Source organism: Myotis davidii, unplaced genomic scaffold (genome assembly GCF_000327345.1).
Source record: "Myotis davidii unplaced genomic scaffold, ASM32734v1 scaffold6, whole genome shotgun sequence".
NCBI classification, from domain to species: Eukaryota; Metazoa; Chordata; class Mammalia; order Chiroptera; family Vespertilionidae; genus Myotis; species Myotis davidii.
In genome coordinates, this window is record NW_006383011.1 from 9,983,691 (window position 1) to 9,999,816 (window position 16,126).

At 37.8% G+C, this 16,126-nt stretch overlaps 1 protein-coding gene across 2 annotated transcripts in view; it reads left to right on the forward strand.

The window, feature by feature from the left end:
• The window catches only part of RTN4 (reticulon 4), a 38,798-nt gene extending 23,315 nt beyond the window's left edge, over window positions 1-15,483 (forward strand). For both annotated transcript variants that reach the window (XM_006778592.2, XM_006778593.1), the window contains 6 exons: window positions 1,742-1,949; window positions 5,611-5,749; window positions 13,323-13,392; window positions 13,829-13,875; window positions 14,078-14,136; window positions 14,488-15,483. In XM_006778592.2, the coding sequence (XP_006778655.1) occupies window positions 1,742-1,949; window positions 5,611-5,749; window positions 13,323-13,392; window positions 13,829-13,875; window positions 14,078-14,136; window positions 14,488-14,530 (566 nt within the window). In that variant the 3' untranslated portion in view covers window positions 14,531-15,483. The remainder of the gene's footprint in view (window positions 1-1,741; window positions 1,950-5,610; window positions 5,750-13,322; window positions 13,393-13,828; window positions 13,876-14,077; window positions 14,137-14,487) is intronic.
• Window positions 15,484-16,126: the final 643 nt, after the last annotated feature.

Genomic DNA, 16,126 nt, shown 5'->3' on the forward strand with positions numbered 1-16,126 from the left:
GGTCATATTAATTGTCTTATGTGCAACTCTCAGGCCCAGTTGTCTGATCTCTCTTAGCTGTTCTTCCCTCTTTTCCTTCTCAGTGCTCTAACCTTTGCAGCTCCACTTGGCCACCCCGGACTTGTGTCACCAAGGCTCTCGGGGTGTTTGCTTGATCCCTCTCATGTAGCTGTTTTCACACAATATGTGTGGGCTTGCTTATGTGTTTACCAGAGCACTCTCACTGATTGAAAAGACCTTATTTCTAGAAACCCATATGATAGATGGAAAGGAAGAAGTAGGTTAGGGTTTGCTGTACTTTCATGCAATTAAGTTTATTTTAGGCTTTAATCACTGCATAATGCTGGACTATATACATGATTATTCCTGTATCAGCAACGTTAGGGAAACTGACTTGACTCACACCAAAGCACCAGAATTATGAACTGTTAGAATTTTAACTATTGTATAGATCTAAATATTTAGTAAGCTAGCAGGCAGTATATTCTGACTATAAATAATTCTTATCTAGTCAATGAAACTGTTGGGACAAAAACTCTTATATTGGGCAATTTGGTTAGACTTTAATATATATTGTGTATACCTCTCAAGTCTAAAGTCATTTAATCTCCTGGAAGTGCCCGGCTAGCTCAGTTGGTAGAGCATGAGACTCTTAAAGTCATTTAATCTCCTAATTCAGGTTTTACTGAGTAGATTTTAATGATGGTAAGGAATAGTGATGATATTGCATTTAACTAGTCACCAATAGTGGTGATATTGAAGGTTACTATAAGAGTGTTCTTCCCCCTCCCCAACTGTTTACAATGCAGAGAGAGATGAATTGTGTTTTGCATGTGAATTCAGGAGCTCTTGGCACACTGCAGAATTCTCCCTGGGTTGTCATAACCCCATCTTGAGACCATAGGCCTATGGATATTTGATCTCCATAGTGGCCCTGTGGCCACAGGCCAAGAGCAAAATTGCTAAGTTAGGCTTTGACTCCTTACTATTAATAAACGTTATATAACAGTGGGACATGTTTAGTTCTTTTTTTTTTTCTTTGACACCTAAATTTCTGTGGCATTATATACATATCTACTCCTAGAGGGAAGTAGCTTTTCAGGTAATCTTAAGGTTGTTTTTTTTTTCTTTTGCTTCGTAGGACATTTTTGTTTTAACGATAGCCAGATTACATTACAATTTTGTTAAGTTTCTTAAAGAGCAATCTCTTAAAAGCAGAGCTGTAAAACTCATATGTGTAGTTTTTAGGAGCTTTCGGTTTCTCAACATTTTTTTGAATTAGTCGTTTTCTGTAGATAAATATATTTTTGTGTCACTGAAGTATCTCATTTTTGTGAGTGTATGCTAAGACTTTCTTTTATTATTTGAATATATATCATGCATTGAATGAAGATGAAAACCTCAAGATGAATTTCTAAGAAAAGTTGTTTTGGATTAGAAGTCTGCTATGCTGGGTTTGGGAGATTTGATAAACTTTTATAGCCAGAATGATTTAGAATGTAGGACATAGATTTGCATTAGAAACATTTTATAGTAAATAGAAATAGATGCAGGTATTATTTTAATACACAACGTAGTGTATGAAGTTAATCTTTAACATTTTAGATTTTGACTTTCCCTAGAGACCTTTTTTTTGGGGGGGGAAGGGGGTGAAGAGGAGGGGTGGAGCAAATACAAATGTGCCAAATGTAAGTGGTTAAAATGATGTTCTAATTTCGATTTCTTCTCTTTCAATTTGTAGTTGTCGACCTCCTGTACTGGAGAGACATTAAGAAGACTGGAGTGGTGTTTGGTGCCAGCTTATTCCTGCTACTTTCATTGACAGTATTCAGCATTGTGAGCGTAACGGCTTACATTGCCTTGGCCCTGCTCTCTGTGACTATCAGCTTTAGGATATACAAGGGTGTGATCCAGGCTATCCAGAAATCAGATGAAGGCCACCCATTCAGGTGAGATGTCTGGAAAGCAAGGCAGACTTTGGCAACACTGTAAACAATTGTATTGAGACTTCATTCATGTATCTGTAGGGTTACAGGCATGCATTTTTTTACTGCTTAAAGATGATTGCAAATGTTTGCTGAAAGCTGTACCCAAAGCACCTGCTTTTGAGATTTTCTAGAGGTCATTTCATAGGCTCATGGTATTAAAAACTGGGTTTCTATGTCATTAGCCTAACTCTCCTACTTAGTAGTAATATTTATTAGAAGTAGGTGTTGGTTGTCTAATTTTACTTTAATGGAAACTATATCTTTTTAACATGGTTAGGATTGGTGAGAGCTATATTTTCTTTATTGCTTACATTTTATGCTATCTGATGTTAAAAATACCTTTCTTTCCAATAGTATGTTTATATTTTCCTGGTATGTTTTCTCATCATGCCTGTGTCTTTTTCTACCATTCCTTTTCTATCTAGTTTCTTCTCATTCCTTAAGCCATTACTTTTGTATTATCCTTTGGAGAGCTCCTTTATTTCAGCATCTCCTTGTCTCTAAACCATCATCTGCTTCCCTTACTGTTAGAACTAAGACACGCTAGCATTATGTATCTCATTGCTAAATGGTACAAACCTTACCTTGGATCTTCTGCCTCACTTCATGCTTAGCATGTTTTTCCACTGCCTTTTAAAAATTGGGGTATAATTCACATAAAATTCAGTGATTTTTTAAAGTATATTCACAGAATTGTACAAGAATCACCATCTCATTCCAGACATTTTTATCACACTGAAAAGACACTTCATATCCATTAGCAGTCACTACTCACCTAGCCCCTGAAGACCACTAACTCATCATGTTTTTAAACAGAGTTGTCAGTTTCTATCAGTAGCACTACTATTATCCAGTTTTGAAGTTACCTTTGTTTCCATTTCATAGTAAACAAAATAGCTAAATTTTGTTATTGCCCCTCCCCACCCCAGTTTAGACCAGGTGTTCATAAATATACACTGCAGCCTATAGCCATGGGCCATAGGCTGCCAGCTTTTGTAAATAAAATTTTATTGAGAGGCAGCCATACTCAGTCATTTAGCTGCTTTCGTGCTGTAATAACAGAATTAAGGAGTTGTGACAGAGACCATATGGAATTTAACGCCTAAAATACTTACTCTCAGGCCTTTCACAGAAAAAAATTGCCTACCCCTTGCTGGACTTCACTTGTTACCAAACTGGCTTCTTATTCCTCAGGTTACGCTAACGCTTACAGATGTTGTCAGATTAATTTTTCTCAAATAGCATTTTTATCACATTTTTAGGGACAGGGGCTTTCTGGTCATTATAGGATGAAATCCAGATATCGCTGTTTTGTCTCTCATTTATCCCTTCTAGGGTTTTGTGTCCATTTTCATGCTGCCTTTTTAGCTCCCCAGATGCCCTAATCTGTCATGTGTTTTATTTGGCTCTGTATTTGGTTTCAAGACCTTGCTACCTAGCTAACCTGCCTCTCAGTGATCTGAGAATTAATTCCTATTGCACTGAGTATGGCTTTAAAATGTTCTCTAATTGTTTTGTATATGGACAATTTTTCAAATAGGTTGTAAACATTTAAAAACTATGTTGGCAAGACAACTATCTATTTGGGCACGAATGAGTCTGTAACCACCTAGGACAGTGGTCGGCAAACTGTGGCTTGACAAACCGCGGCTCGAGAGCCACACGCGGCTCTTTGGCCCCTTGAGTGTGGCTCTTCCACAGAATACCAGCTCTTCCATAAAATACTGACTTCTGCGCATGGGCCACGAAGTTTCAATCTCACTGTACCTGTGCGCCCGCACGTGGTATTTTGTGGAAGAGCCACACTCAAGGGGCCAAAGAGCTGCATGTGGCTTGCAAGCTGCAGTTTGCTGACCGCGGACCTAGGACATTATCCAATTGATGTTAGAGGGAGGCTGGTTTTCAGTTTACAGGAAGAGACCTACTAAATTATTTGGTTTATTGTAAAGACTGGTGATTTGTTTCTCTCCAGCTTTCTCTTCATATTGATCAAATGGTGATGTTACATAAGTTTTGGGGGAGAATCCAACATTTACTGAATGGCTCTTGTGTGTCTGGCCTTATATGTACAAGCAAAAGTTGGAGTGCAGGAAGTTGAAATTGCTGCTTCAACATGGCAGAGCCATATCATTTCACAAATCATTAAGGAATATGATCTTAGTTATATTGGAATAGATAAAAACATCATTAAGCCAAAATTTCTAAATTATCTACAGTATAAATTTTATACATCGTTGGATTTTAAAGAAGACTTTTGGGGGAAAAACTAGTAATTTCTGTCTGTAGTCTTTATTTCCTTAGAAACCCTTTATTCTTAGCTCAAAGGCTAAATCATTCTAAGTCACTAGAGGCCTGATGCATGAAATTCGTGCAAGGACCTTGACCCCAGCCCCCACCCACTGTGGCTTTGTCCGGAAGGAAGGACATCCGGTTTAATTAGCATATTACCCTTTTATTATTATAGATAATTGTCATTATGAAGTAAATTCAGCCAACATGCCAGTTTAAACCTATAGGATGGTTTTTCCAACTTCTTCAGTCACGCTTTGACATATCCTAGTAATGCCTTTGTTGATCATAGTTTTCCCAATCTACAATGCTTCTGTCACCTGGTGGTATCATTCCAGATGGGGCCAACTGATTGATAGAATATTCTAGTTTGTAAATAATGAGCAATTAAACTTGCATGATGGCATAGTGAATATAGAAACGAGGAAACATATTTGGGGCATATTGCAGAGGTAAATTACAGAGAAAAGGAGCTATCAAAGAGGAATGTTATTTTTAGTATAAATAACCAGTGTCCACTGACATGGGGAAGTGGACTGAATAAGGGACTACTTCCAGTAGATTCAAAGAATGCCTGGCACTTCTGATTGGTTCTACTTTGCCAAGATAAAATAGCTTCTTTGAAATAGTAACTAATGAAGCAATTCCTTGCATTGTAGACTTGACTTCCCCTTCCCCATTAGAGTTGTCTTCTTAAGTTAATAAGTCCAGCCATCTCAGTATAGATTAGGGCATCTAAAAGGACAGTAACTATTATGTTTTACTGGGATTGCCACTATACTTTTGACAGCTTTTCACAGTCTGGGAATTTATATAAGGGGCAATTTTGCCTAAAGATTAGGCTGAGAGAGTGCCATATGTGGAAATGAATGGGATTTTTGTTAGGAAAGCTTGATGAAACACATAATGTCAACTTGAAGAAAAAACCAAATCCATGAAAATGACTACCATTTATTGAGTACTACTTTGTGTGATTGTGCTAAGCACTTTACTCTTTGGATCCCATTTTATAAATGAGGAAACTGCGGTTTAAAGGGAAGACTAAATAATTTTCTGAAGTGACACTGCCAAGTAAGTGACGGACCTTACGATTCAAGGTTAGATCAGTCTGGCTTCAAAACATATCCTTTTTTCTATGCTCGTCAGCTGACACCGTATATCAATGAAATACCCCTTGCTTGGTGAATTTCTACATTGTGCTTAATTTGGAAACAGAAGGCATTTTATAGTGAGATATTTTATTAATGTCTTCTTTTACAGATATGTAATTGCTGGATGCAGACATCCAGGGAGAATCACCTCAGTGACAATTATGGTGTGTTTTGTTCCCCAGGGCATATTTGGAATCTGATGTCGCCATATCCGAGGAGTTGGTTCAGAAATACAGTAATTCTGCTCTTGGACATGTGAACTGCACGATAAAGGAACTCAGACGCCTCTTCTTAGTTGATGATTTAGTTGATTCTCTGAAGGTAAGTTTATTTGCTTTTCATTTTTGACATATCCAGAATTTAATATCAAAAGAGTTAGGAGTGTCATTCTATTTTTCTATATTAAGGTAAATGATAAAGACATAATGAAATCATGTTATAGTAAACTTGGGTATCAGAATTCAGAATCCAATCAGCTATTTGAGATGAAGGAAAAGTACTTTGCCTTTAAAAAAAAAAAGTTATAAATTCATAGTTTTAGAATCCATAAGAATTAAAGGGAATTTTGACAGTAAGGATAAAGATTAATAGATTTAATGCCAAATGTGCCTTAATCTGTTTTGATTTTGTTTTAGACTTGTGTGTGATTCATATGCACAAATTTTAAATTTCTTAGCTTGTGTGTGATTCATATGCACACGTAAGCTATTTCCTATCTTGGACTCTTTCTTGGCATGTTTATTCTGCAAGAGCTTGAATATTCTGAAACACCTCAACTAATCTTCAGCTGGTAATTGTAAAGATTTTCTGTAGAGTTGGGATCTTGCTACATAGCAGCTGTTACAGTCTCACCTTGCAAGTGAACTCTCCCAAGGTTCAGACTGACTCAAACCGCTAAACAGTCATGTAACATGAGCCCTAGCACTGGGGCCTTGGGACATTTGCACTTCTTTATGTAGAACTTGCCATTGTGTTTTGTGTTACTGCTTGCAACTCTGCTTCAGAGACAGACTTGTTTCCAATCTACTAGTAAGCCTGTGTAGAAATGCACTGTGGTAGTAACTATCATCATTTTTCTTTTCCAAGAGTAATTAATGCACTGGTTTGCAATTTATCATGCAAGTCGAGGATATCACAGCAATAGGATGCTTGGGCCTTTAGGCCCAGTGAAACTATTTCTGGGCTGGTCAGAATAGGTTTAAATGCCCAAATTGCTTGTAACAAACATCTTAGCCTTAATAAGCCAATGGATAGACTTTATTTTCAGCTGTATGCCTCTCTCAGTATAAGACTTAGAGCCCCACTTAGTTACTAATAAGATTGATAGTAATAATTTACTTTCCTTTTCTTCTTTTGTATAGAGTGCTTGCATTTGGTGCTTATTTGTAGTAGTGCTTTGATGTCAGTCTGTAAATTAAAAAGATCACGGGTTTTTCTTTATTGATTTCAGAGAGGAAGGGAGAGGGGGAGAGATAGAAACATCAATGACCAGGAATCGACCTCTTTGTTCTTGGGTTGGTGCTCAACCACTGAGCCACACCAGCCAGGCTCTTTGTTTCTTAATACTGGGGGAAAAAGACTTCCATTGAAATTATAGTTTACTACTTTTTCTCCTTAAGGGTTAGCAGTACTTTTGAAAAGAAAAAGTAAAAGAAGAAATTTATATGAATGACTTATCCTGAGTAGCAGTATTTGGCAAGTCCAGAGCTCAAGGAAAGCTGCTTGGTGACTTCCCCAGAAGGCGATTCTTTTAGGCCTCCAAATAAGTAATAGTTGTTTCAATTTATTAGCACATAGAATGAACTTTGCTTTTTAAAAAATTTTGCATTGAATTTTATTGGGGTGACATTGGTTAATAAAATTATATAGGTTTCAGGTATACATTTCTGTAATTCACTCTCTCTATATTGAATTGTGTGTTCACCACCCCAAGTCAAATGTCCTTCCCTTATTGTTTATCCCCCCCTTATATCCTATTCCAGGGGTCCTCAAACTTTTTAAATGGGGCCAGTTCACTGTCCCTCAGACCGTTGGAGGGCCGGACTATAGTTTAAAAAAAAATTATGAACAAATTCCTATGCACACTGCACATATCTTATTTTGAAGTAAAAAAAACAAAACGGGAACAAATACAATATTTGTATTTGCATGTGGCCACAGGCCGTAGTTTGAGGACCCCTGCCCTATTCTTTCTCCCCCAACCCACTTTCCCGCTTATAATCACCATGCTGTTGATCTTCATATTTAGGTCTCAAAACCTATTGAGGCAAAAGAATAAGGCAGGGGCATCGGTGAGTGTGGTCGGGGAGCCGAGCTAGCTCGAATAAAGACTCTTTGCTTTTGGCGGGGACAAAAAATAAGGCAGGGGATCTGTCTTTTTCTCCAGATGCAAAGGTGCTGAGTTCACACTCTGATAATATACACGAAGGGTCTGCCTTCATCAGCCTTGTGGTTCCTGCTGCGTGGGGTGTACCACCACAGTACATTCCTACACAGGCAGAGATGAACGTTTTCTTAATGTCGTTATGTGTGAGGAGTAATTCCATCTGTTTGCTCCCACTGAATAAGGCGACTAGAGAACACAGGATACTTGCTCAAAATGTCTCTTATTGAAAAAAGCTGATAAAAAAAACTTAGTGCTCTTGGACTCTTCATAAAAATGACTTAACATTATTGTCTTTCTAGCGAGAATTCCTTGAGCAATTGTCACTCACTTTATATAGAGAACATTTTTTTTGAAAAGAAAGTGATTTTTTAAGCTTTATTACTGTGTGTCTTTTAGCCACAGAAGATGGTAGGAGTCATATTTTCTCTCCCAAAAGCAAGCAAAAAAATGTTTTTTTAAGTTCTCATTGTTTTTACCTTTTCAATGTAAAGGAAAGTTGGACTTGCCTTGATTTATTTCCTTGTATTCAGATTTTAAATCTGTGGCAAGTTTACTAATAAATAACCTCCATCTCTCCAGTTACCAGATGAATTTGTGGAACACTCAGTTTCTTTAATTTTTAGGAACCTGCTTTTTATTGGAATTACTTTGATTTTAAATGATTCATAGCTGGGAAAATGGAAACCACCTTAATTTCAAGAAAATACAGTGGCAATTAGTCTTCATTTGTAATTTTTTTTTTAATTCAGAAAAATAGACATTGCATCAATCTCTGTGGTTCATTTAAAGTAATAGCTTCTAAACAAAAATTTAAGAGTTTCCTCTAATTCATTGTCTTCTTAAAGGTTTGGTGCCCTTTAAATTCACATAATCTACATTTCTAGATTCTGGGTCACAATTACCAACTACTATTTGAAACCTTCTTTCTCAGAAATTGAAAATTTTAGAGACACTATTGTTAGCACACGAAACTTTTCCTTCTTCTTGCTTATTACCTTCTTGAGGCAGTGTGAGGGAGGAACCTATCTTTCAAATGTGATGGAAGAAATGACCAAACTTCAGGGTTCATTAAAGCTTATGAAATAGACCTGATGTGAGACAGTGGTTATCATTGGGCCTGGTCTAGGTCTCCTCTGGTGGATGGCTTGGACAAATAAAAATGTGTTCTGCACATCTCTCCTTTTAAATTCTGTATGATCATCCCATTTGTTCTACTCCATTGCAATTAACTATAAGATTCTAATTCTTAGAAAATATTTCAAGTGTCCATAGATTGAGCAACAATCCATTTCTCAAAGGATTAATTCTAGGCAACTATTATTTGAAAATCATTGACAAAATAGTGGTACTTCTATTTAGTAGAACTTATTTCAAACATTAGTATAAAATTTCATCACAGCCCAATGTTTTGACCCGTCCACCACCTTTGTTTTAAAAGTTGTATTTCGTAAAGTGGGTTTGTTCAATTGGATGCCAGATGTAAGGTGAGGGAAGGAGATGAACGAAGGGCGAAGTAAAGGAGGATTGTTCTCTAGTAAGATTAGGTTGTGAAAGCTGTCTATGTATCCTTTTCTTGGAGAGTCTAATATATGTTAGTTTATTAGTACCTGAGGTGTCAGAGGCTGGATAGCTTTATTTAACCTAGTATTTGTCAGCCTTGTTTAAATTAACACCCATTAGCACTGGAAAACTAATATAAGATACTTGAACAAATTTAAATCACCTAGATAAAGTTTACTTCCATTTCTGTGATTGACCTTTTGTATAAGGGATTGTTGATAATGGTTCTTGTTTTAAAACGGTCCTCACTCAATCTTTGCTGCACATTGGAAGCATCTAGGCGCTAAAATTTCACCTGGGAATGGAGGGTGAGGGGTTCCAACCCATGAAATTGTGATTTAATTTTTCTGTGGGTACTGCCTGGAGAATTACTGTTTTTAAAAGTTATGGCATTGTTCTGGCTGGTTTGGCTCAGTGGATAGAGCGTCACCCTGTGGATTGAAGGGTCCCAGGTTCAGTTACAGTAAAGGGTACATGCCTGGGTTGCGGGCTTGATCCCCAGTAGAGGACGTGCAGGAGGCAGCCAATCAATGATTCTTTCTCATCATTGATGTTTCTATCTCTCTTTCTCTCTCCCTTCCTCTCTGAAATCAGTAAAGATATGTATTTTTTTAAAAGTTGTGGCATTAAGTGGTAAACCCTGGGTTATAGTTTCTCCCCACTCCCAACCCAATCCCTGCTATAGAAGAAAAGCATATGACATCCCTGCTGGGCTCAGCTTTGGGGCTTCTTGAGTAAGGCTTTGAGTTTAATTAGAAGGTTTTTGACTTTTGAAACCTCAAGTCCCAAGAAAAAGTCTAATAATTTTATTTATTAGATACTTAAGACCAGATGTTTTAGGCCAAGGTTCTTATTTTTCTGTCACATGGCTTTGGGCGGTAAAGACCAGATTCTGTATGACAGCAGTCTTGTGATTTTCAGTGAAAATATATGCTAAAATTGTAAGAACATTTCTAGCTATAGTTGCCTGAACATCAGCCAAACCATAATGTTCCAGAATACAATCTTAAATCTAAAAGTGAGGGGGGAAAAAGCCTCAACTCCAGAAATAGCTGACCCAAAAGAACATTAAAATCTAGCCCCCGGGCTCTTAAGTTATTAACATACACATTTTGACAGTTTCCTTTCTGGTTTCTTTGGCTCACAGAAATATTAGAAGGGAAATGGGCTGCAGGAAATGTGGAGACAAAGTGATACTGATGAATGAGGCTGAAGATGTCAAAGTGTTTAAAAATGCAGAAAAAGTTTAAGAATGTCAGAATTACCAAAGTCGTTTCTGAAATTCTGTTAAGTACCCTCCCTTCGTTTTCTTTAAAAACGCACCCTCCACCCCTATTGAGACATCATCTAATAAAAATCTGTAGAGCTTTTTAATGAGGTTTGTGATACACAGTCAAACCTCATTCCCCTGGACAGAAGACAAACAAGACATGGCCCTTGTCCTCTTTCATCAAGTATTTGTTAGAGCTTCACTGGACTTTGTCCCTCTTTCCTCCAGTTTCATTGCTGCCCAAAGAATTGAACTTTGACTCCCATGGTTTGTTTGCATTGGCTGTAATGTTGCAAAGTATTTGCACGTGTTTATTGACCTTTTTCTGCCTCTTTATAAAGTGTGCATACTCATGATGAATTCCCATGTATAATGGTTACTCTACGCTAGTGGTTGGCAAACTGTGGCTCGCGAGCCACATGCAGCTCTTTGGCCCCTTGAGTGTGGCTCTTCCACAAAATACCAGGTGTGGGCGCGCATGTACAGTGCGATTGAAACTTCGTGGCCCATGTGCAGAAGTCGGTATTTTGTGGAAGAGCCACACTCAAGGTGCCAAAGAGCCGCATGTGGCTTGCAAGCCACAGTTGCTGACCACTGCTCTAGGTGGTTTCATGGTATAGCAGAGCAGATAGATTCTGGAGTCAGGTAAACCTGAGATCACTGCGATCCTGGTCTGGCAACTTGCATCTTGGTTTTCTCCACTGTAGGGATAACAATAGCACATAACTTTTGATGAGATTAACTAACCTAATGTAAGTTAAAACAGTGGTAGTTGCTGTTTTGTTATATAACAGTTACAGTAGTTGTGTATTTGCTGGATGCTAGTTCTTACATCACTCCTTTCTCTCCCGCCGGAGTGTACTCCATTCAACCCTTACCCCAGTATTTTTGTGTTAGGCGTCTCAAGTGTCACATTTTCTTCAAACTTAGCTGCAACATTTAAAAATTCTGTGATAGCATTTAAAGATGTGAATTTGTTTTTTCTCTTAAAATGGGGAAATTTGGTTACATTGGCCTGCAATAATTGCATGGCAACTGTCAGTGGAGCTGGGCTGCGGGTACCTCCTGGAGAGGGAAAATGCATGCATTTGTTTGCCTCAGTCCTCCCCTGCAGACACTTAAAGCCTCCCCCTGGAGAAGCCTTGCTTTAGGGAGTGTCCTCCAAGAGGCAAGTGCAGTGACCCTTGAGTCCCTTAGGTAGCGTAGGTGTGAAGTCTCAGGCTTCTCTCCTTGCGGGCTTGGAGTGGGACACCTTGCCAGTGACCAAATTAGGACTTGTTTTTAGCGTGTGTCTGTTAGTATCTGAATTCTGTCATATAGGGTGCCTTTATTGCCAAAGCAATTTCTTCTAAAATGTGGCAGGTGGACTCTTTTCCCTTTAGACTTGTAAGTGGTAATGGAGGAAAATAGCTCTGTTCCTCTATAATAAACTTGCTCAAGTGCAGAAATTATATTTAGCTTCTGCAATAGGAGTTTGTAAAACTGGGGGGTTGCGGGAGGCTTGCTAACTAGAGTCATGCTTCAGACCTTTACCAGTGGTTCCATAGGAGTTGCTAAGACCAGGGCAGCATTTAATTTTTGATTTTCAGTTGACAGGTGTTTGTTTGCTTGAACAATTAAATTCAGCTGTAGGGGTAATCAGTGTTGCTATTTGTAGAACTGATGGTGGGGGAATCCAGAGTGTCCTCCTAGCCCAGTGATGGCGAACCTATGACACGCATGTCAGAGGTGACATGTGAATTCATTTTTTTGGTTGATTTTTCTTTGTTAAACGGCATTTAAATATATAAACTAAATATCAAAAATATAAGTCTTTGTTTTACTATGGTTGTAAATATCAAAAAATTTCTATGTGTGACACGGCACCAGAGTTAAGTTAGGGTTTTTCAAAATGCTGACACGCCGAGCTCAAAAGGTTTGCCATCACTGTCCTAGCCTGTAGTAAAGAAGCTTACTACAGCTTGATCACCGTAATTACTGCTCAGTACCCAGCTCATAGTAGGCACTCAGTCAGATTTTGTTGCATGTAGAAAGACCAAAAGGGTGCGCAAACTATCTGGGCCGTGGCCTGTTTTGTACAGCCTGGAAACTAAGAATGTCTTTTACATTTTTAAAGGATAATATTGAAAAGAATATGTGACAGAGAGCTGGGTTAACTATGGCTGTTAAAACATGCATCCCTGGGCAAACAGGGCCTCTGATCCTTAATAAAATGCTAGAGGTGATATTTTTGGTACCTGGAACTTAATCTGTTTGATAAGTCCTCCCTGTCCTTTCGTTACTCACTCAGATGTCTGACCTGTCAATGTCTGAATTACTCAGCTCATGAAGATCTTAAAGCACTTAATTTGTTAGTACTTAAAAATCAGTTTTAATAGTGAATTTTCACAGTACTTTTTCAGTCTTCCCATGTAAAAGATAAATTCTGTCTTAGAACTGGAGTTACTATGGTATAGCTTTGGCATGTTTTCTGATTTCAGAGAAAACAGAATCGACTACTTGGTAGTGTAGCCCAGAGAAAATGAATCAAATCTGTTGTTTTAATTAGGATTGTAAAATATCCATGTTACTATACCAAGTCTCCAAGGACGATGCCTCTACTAGTTTGGCATTTACGTGGGATGCTTTTATTTGAAGCTTAATTTAGTTTTTAATAGGCTAACATTATTTTCTTATAGTTTGCAGTGTTGATGTGGGTATTTACCTATGTTGGAGCCTTGTTCAATGGTCTGACACTACTGATTTTGGGTAAGTCTACAAAAGCATTGGAATGAAAAATTGCAGGGGGAAAGAAGTGTGTATAAGGAGATTAGAGATTTTATGGAGAATATTCATATATTGTAGAAAAAAAAGAGGAGGTATGTTTGAGGTTGTGACCTCTTTAAATAAATTGCCGATACTATTTATTGACATGCTACTTTAATTCCTGAAGACTGCTCAGCTCACGGTGACAAAGCAGAACAAGGTGGCCTTGCCTGTATTTTATAAAGTCTGGGAGCCAGGAGTGGTTCTTGCAGCCTCCTTGGTTAATTCATTGCCCTGGCGTGCCCCCCGCCCCGACCCCCCCACCGGGGCACCCAGGAGAGCCTGGCCTGCTTAGGAGTGTTGCCAGTTTCATGGCTTTTCAGTGTTTGTCCCCTAAATCATACCAGTCTATTTTAAAGGTTGTGTATTTCCTTTTCAGCTCTGATTTCACTCTTCAGCGTTCCTGTTATTTATGAGCGGCATCAGGTAATTTGACTGAATTTCAGAATACAGAGCTCACTTTATTATGTGGAACTTACAAATGTATCACAGTGCCAGTTTCCATAGTCTTATACAAGTGAGCGATAAGGTGGTTGCTTATGCCTTTAATTTGTTGGGTCATAGTAACAGTTAATCAGATTCTTTAGCAATGGTAATGTTCTGATATCTCCCTTATCCTTCTCTTCAGGCGCAGATAGATCATTATCTAGCACTTGCAAATAAGAATGTCAAAGATGCTATGGCTAAGTAAGTATTTAAAATCTGCAACTTTTTTTTTTTTAAACCAAGGATAAGGTGTACTGGACTTTGAGAACAGTGCAGTAGCAAATCTCCATCAGAACTACAGTGTGACAAAAGATTTTTTTTCTAACTGTTGGGTAATTTATTTCTACATTAATAATTTTACTTAAGGCTTTGTTTAAAAGGAATTCATGAGGCCATGGCAGTGAAAATCATAGCTTGACAGCCTTAGGATTTCATTTCTTGTTTAAGCTAAACTATAACAAGTCATTCTTGAAGGAAAGCCTTTTAAGAAACAGAAAACAAAATACTTAAAAAATTTTCACATTGACCTTTCTCCCCCCTTTTCATTTGTAGAATCCAAGCAAAAATCCCTGGATTGAAACGCAAAGCTGAATGAAAAAAGCCTGAAACGCTTCACAGTAGGAGTTTAACGGGGACATACATTTGATTCCATGGGGGAGGGGCAGGGAAGAACGGCGCCTTGACAGTGCAGTGTCACAGATCTTTATTTTTAGCAATGCAGTGTCTGAGGAAAATCACCTTCTTGGCTGCCGCGTGTTCATCATCTTAAGTATTGTGAGTTGCTACGTATGGATTTAAACCGTGGTCATACTTGTTTTTCCTGTCCGAGGCACTGGGGAATGGAAAAGATCTGAGAAAGCTGTATATTATACTTTGTGGCAGGTAGTCTTGCTGTATTTGGGGAATTGCAGAGAACATGAAGCTGAAAAAAACAAAAAACCCTTTTCACAGTTTGTGCACTGTGTGTGTATGGTCTGTGTAGATTGATGCAGATTTTCTGAAACAAAATGTTTAGACGAGATCATACCACTAATGCAGGAGTGGAAAAGCTTGCCTTTCTGGTATGTTCTAGGTGTATTGTGAATTTTACTGTTATATTAATTGCCAATATAAGTAAATATAGATTATATATATATCTATATATATAGTGTTTCACAAAGCTTAGACCTTTACCTTCCAGCTTCCCCACAGTGCTTGATATTTCAGAGTCATTGGTTATACATGTGTAGTTTCAAATACATAAGCAGAAGAAAATATATTTCTAGGTGCACTACCATTTGTTTTCAACATGAAAGGATGCCATCCATGCACATAGAACTCACCATATAAACTTCATCGCACAGACTTACCGTAGTTAATTTTGTCACAAACTCTGAATCTATGGACTGAATCTAATGCTTCCAAAAATGTTGTTTGCAAATATCAAACCTTGTTATGCAAGAAATTATGAAGATTTATACAGTTGTGGTTTAAGCTGTACTGAACTAAGTCGTGGAATGCCTTGTGAACTGTAAAAGCGAAGTATCAATAAAGCTTATAGACTTAAAATATGTTTGGTATTTTGGTTTCATGAAACTATAGCAGGTGAAAAGTACACACAAAGGGGGAATAGACTTTGTTTCAGCCAGTGAGGGTTTCAGCTTATCGTGCAGCTGTGTTTACTGAATCAACTCTGACACACACCAAAATGTCTAAATTTTTTTTATACTTTGAAAATAAATTCATGCACCAATTATTTTAACAGAATACAGTGCAGGATTTATGAACATACATAAAATCATACCATATAAATGTTTACTAGAAGTTTTCTTGAGACACAGACACTATTGCTCTGTAAATATAGTTGTACATATCAATATTTCTATGCAAGATTCAATCATATGAAAGGTCAGTGGTACAATATAGGCAGACATGGTTATCACTCAGCATCACCAGTCACATGGTTACAGAAAACAATTAGGACTGCAGAGGGACTCTAACTGGGCCCATCAACCTATCAGTGGATTAATGTAAGGCATTAATAAATTGGCATATAAAAATAGCTTAATGAATGACCTAATCCATTTAGAATGCTGAAGCACTTCTGTGGTAAATGCTACTCTAGTTCATTGAAACTGCTTCATTTCACCTTTTCTCTAGACTGACAACTGCAACTAGCCAGTAACTTAAGATCCAAAATTTAGTTCACTGA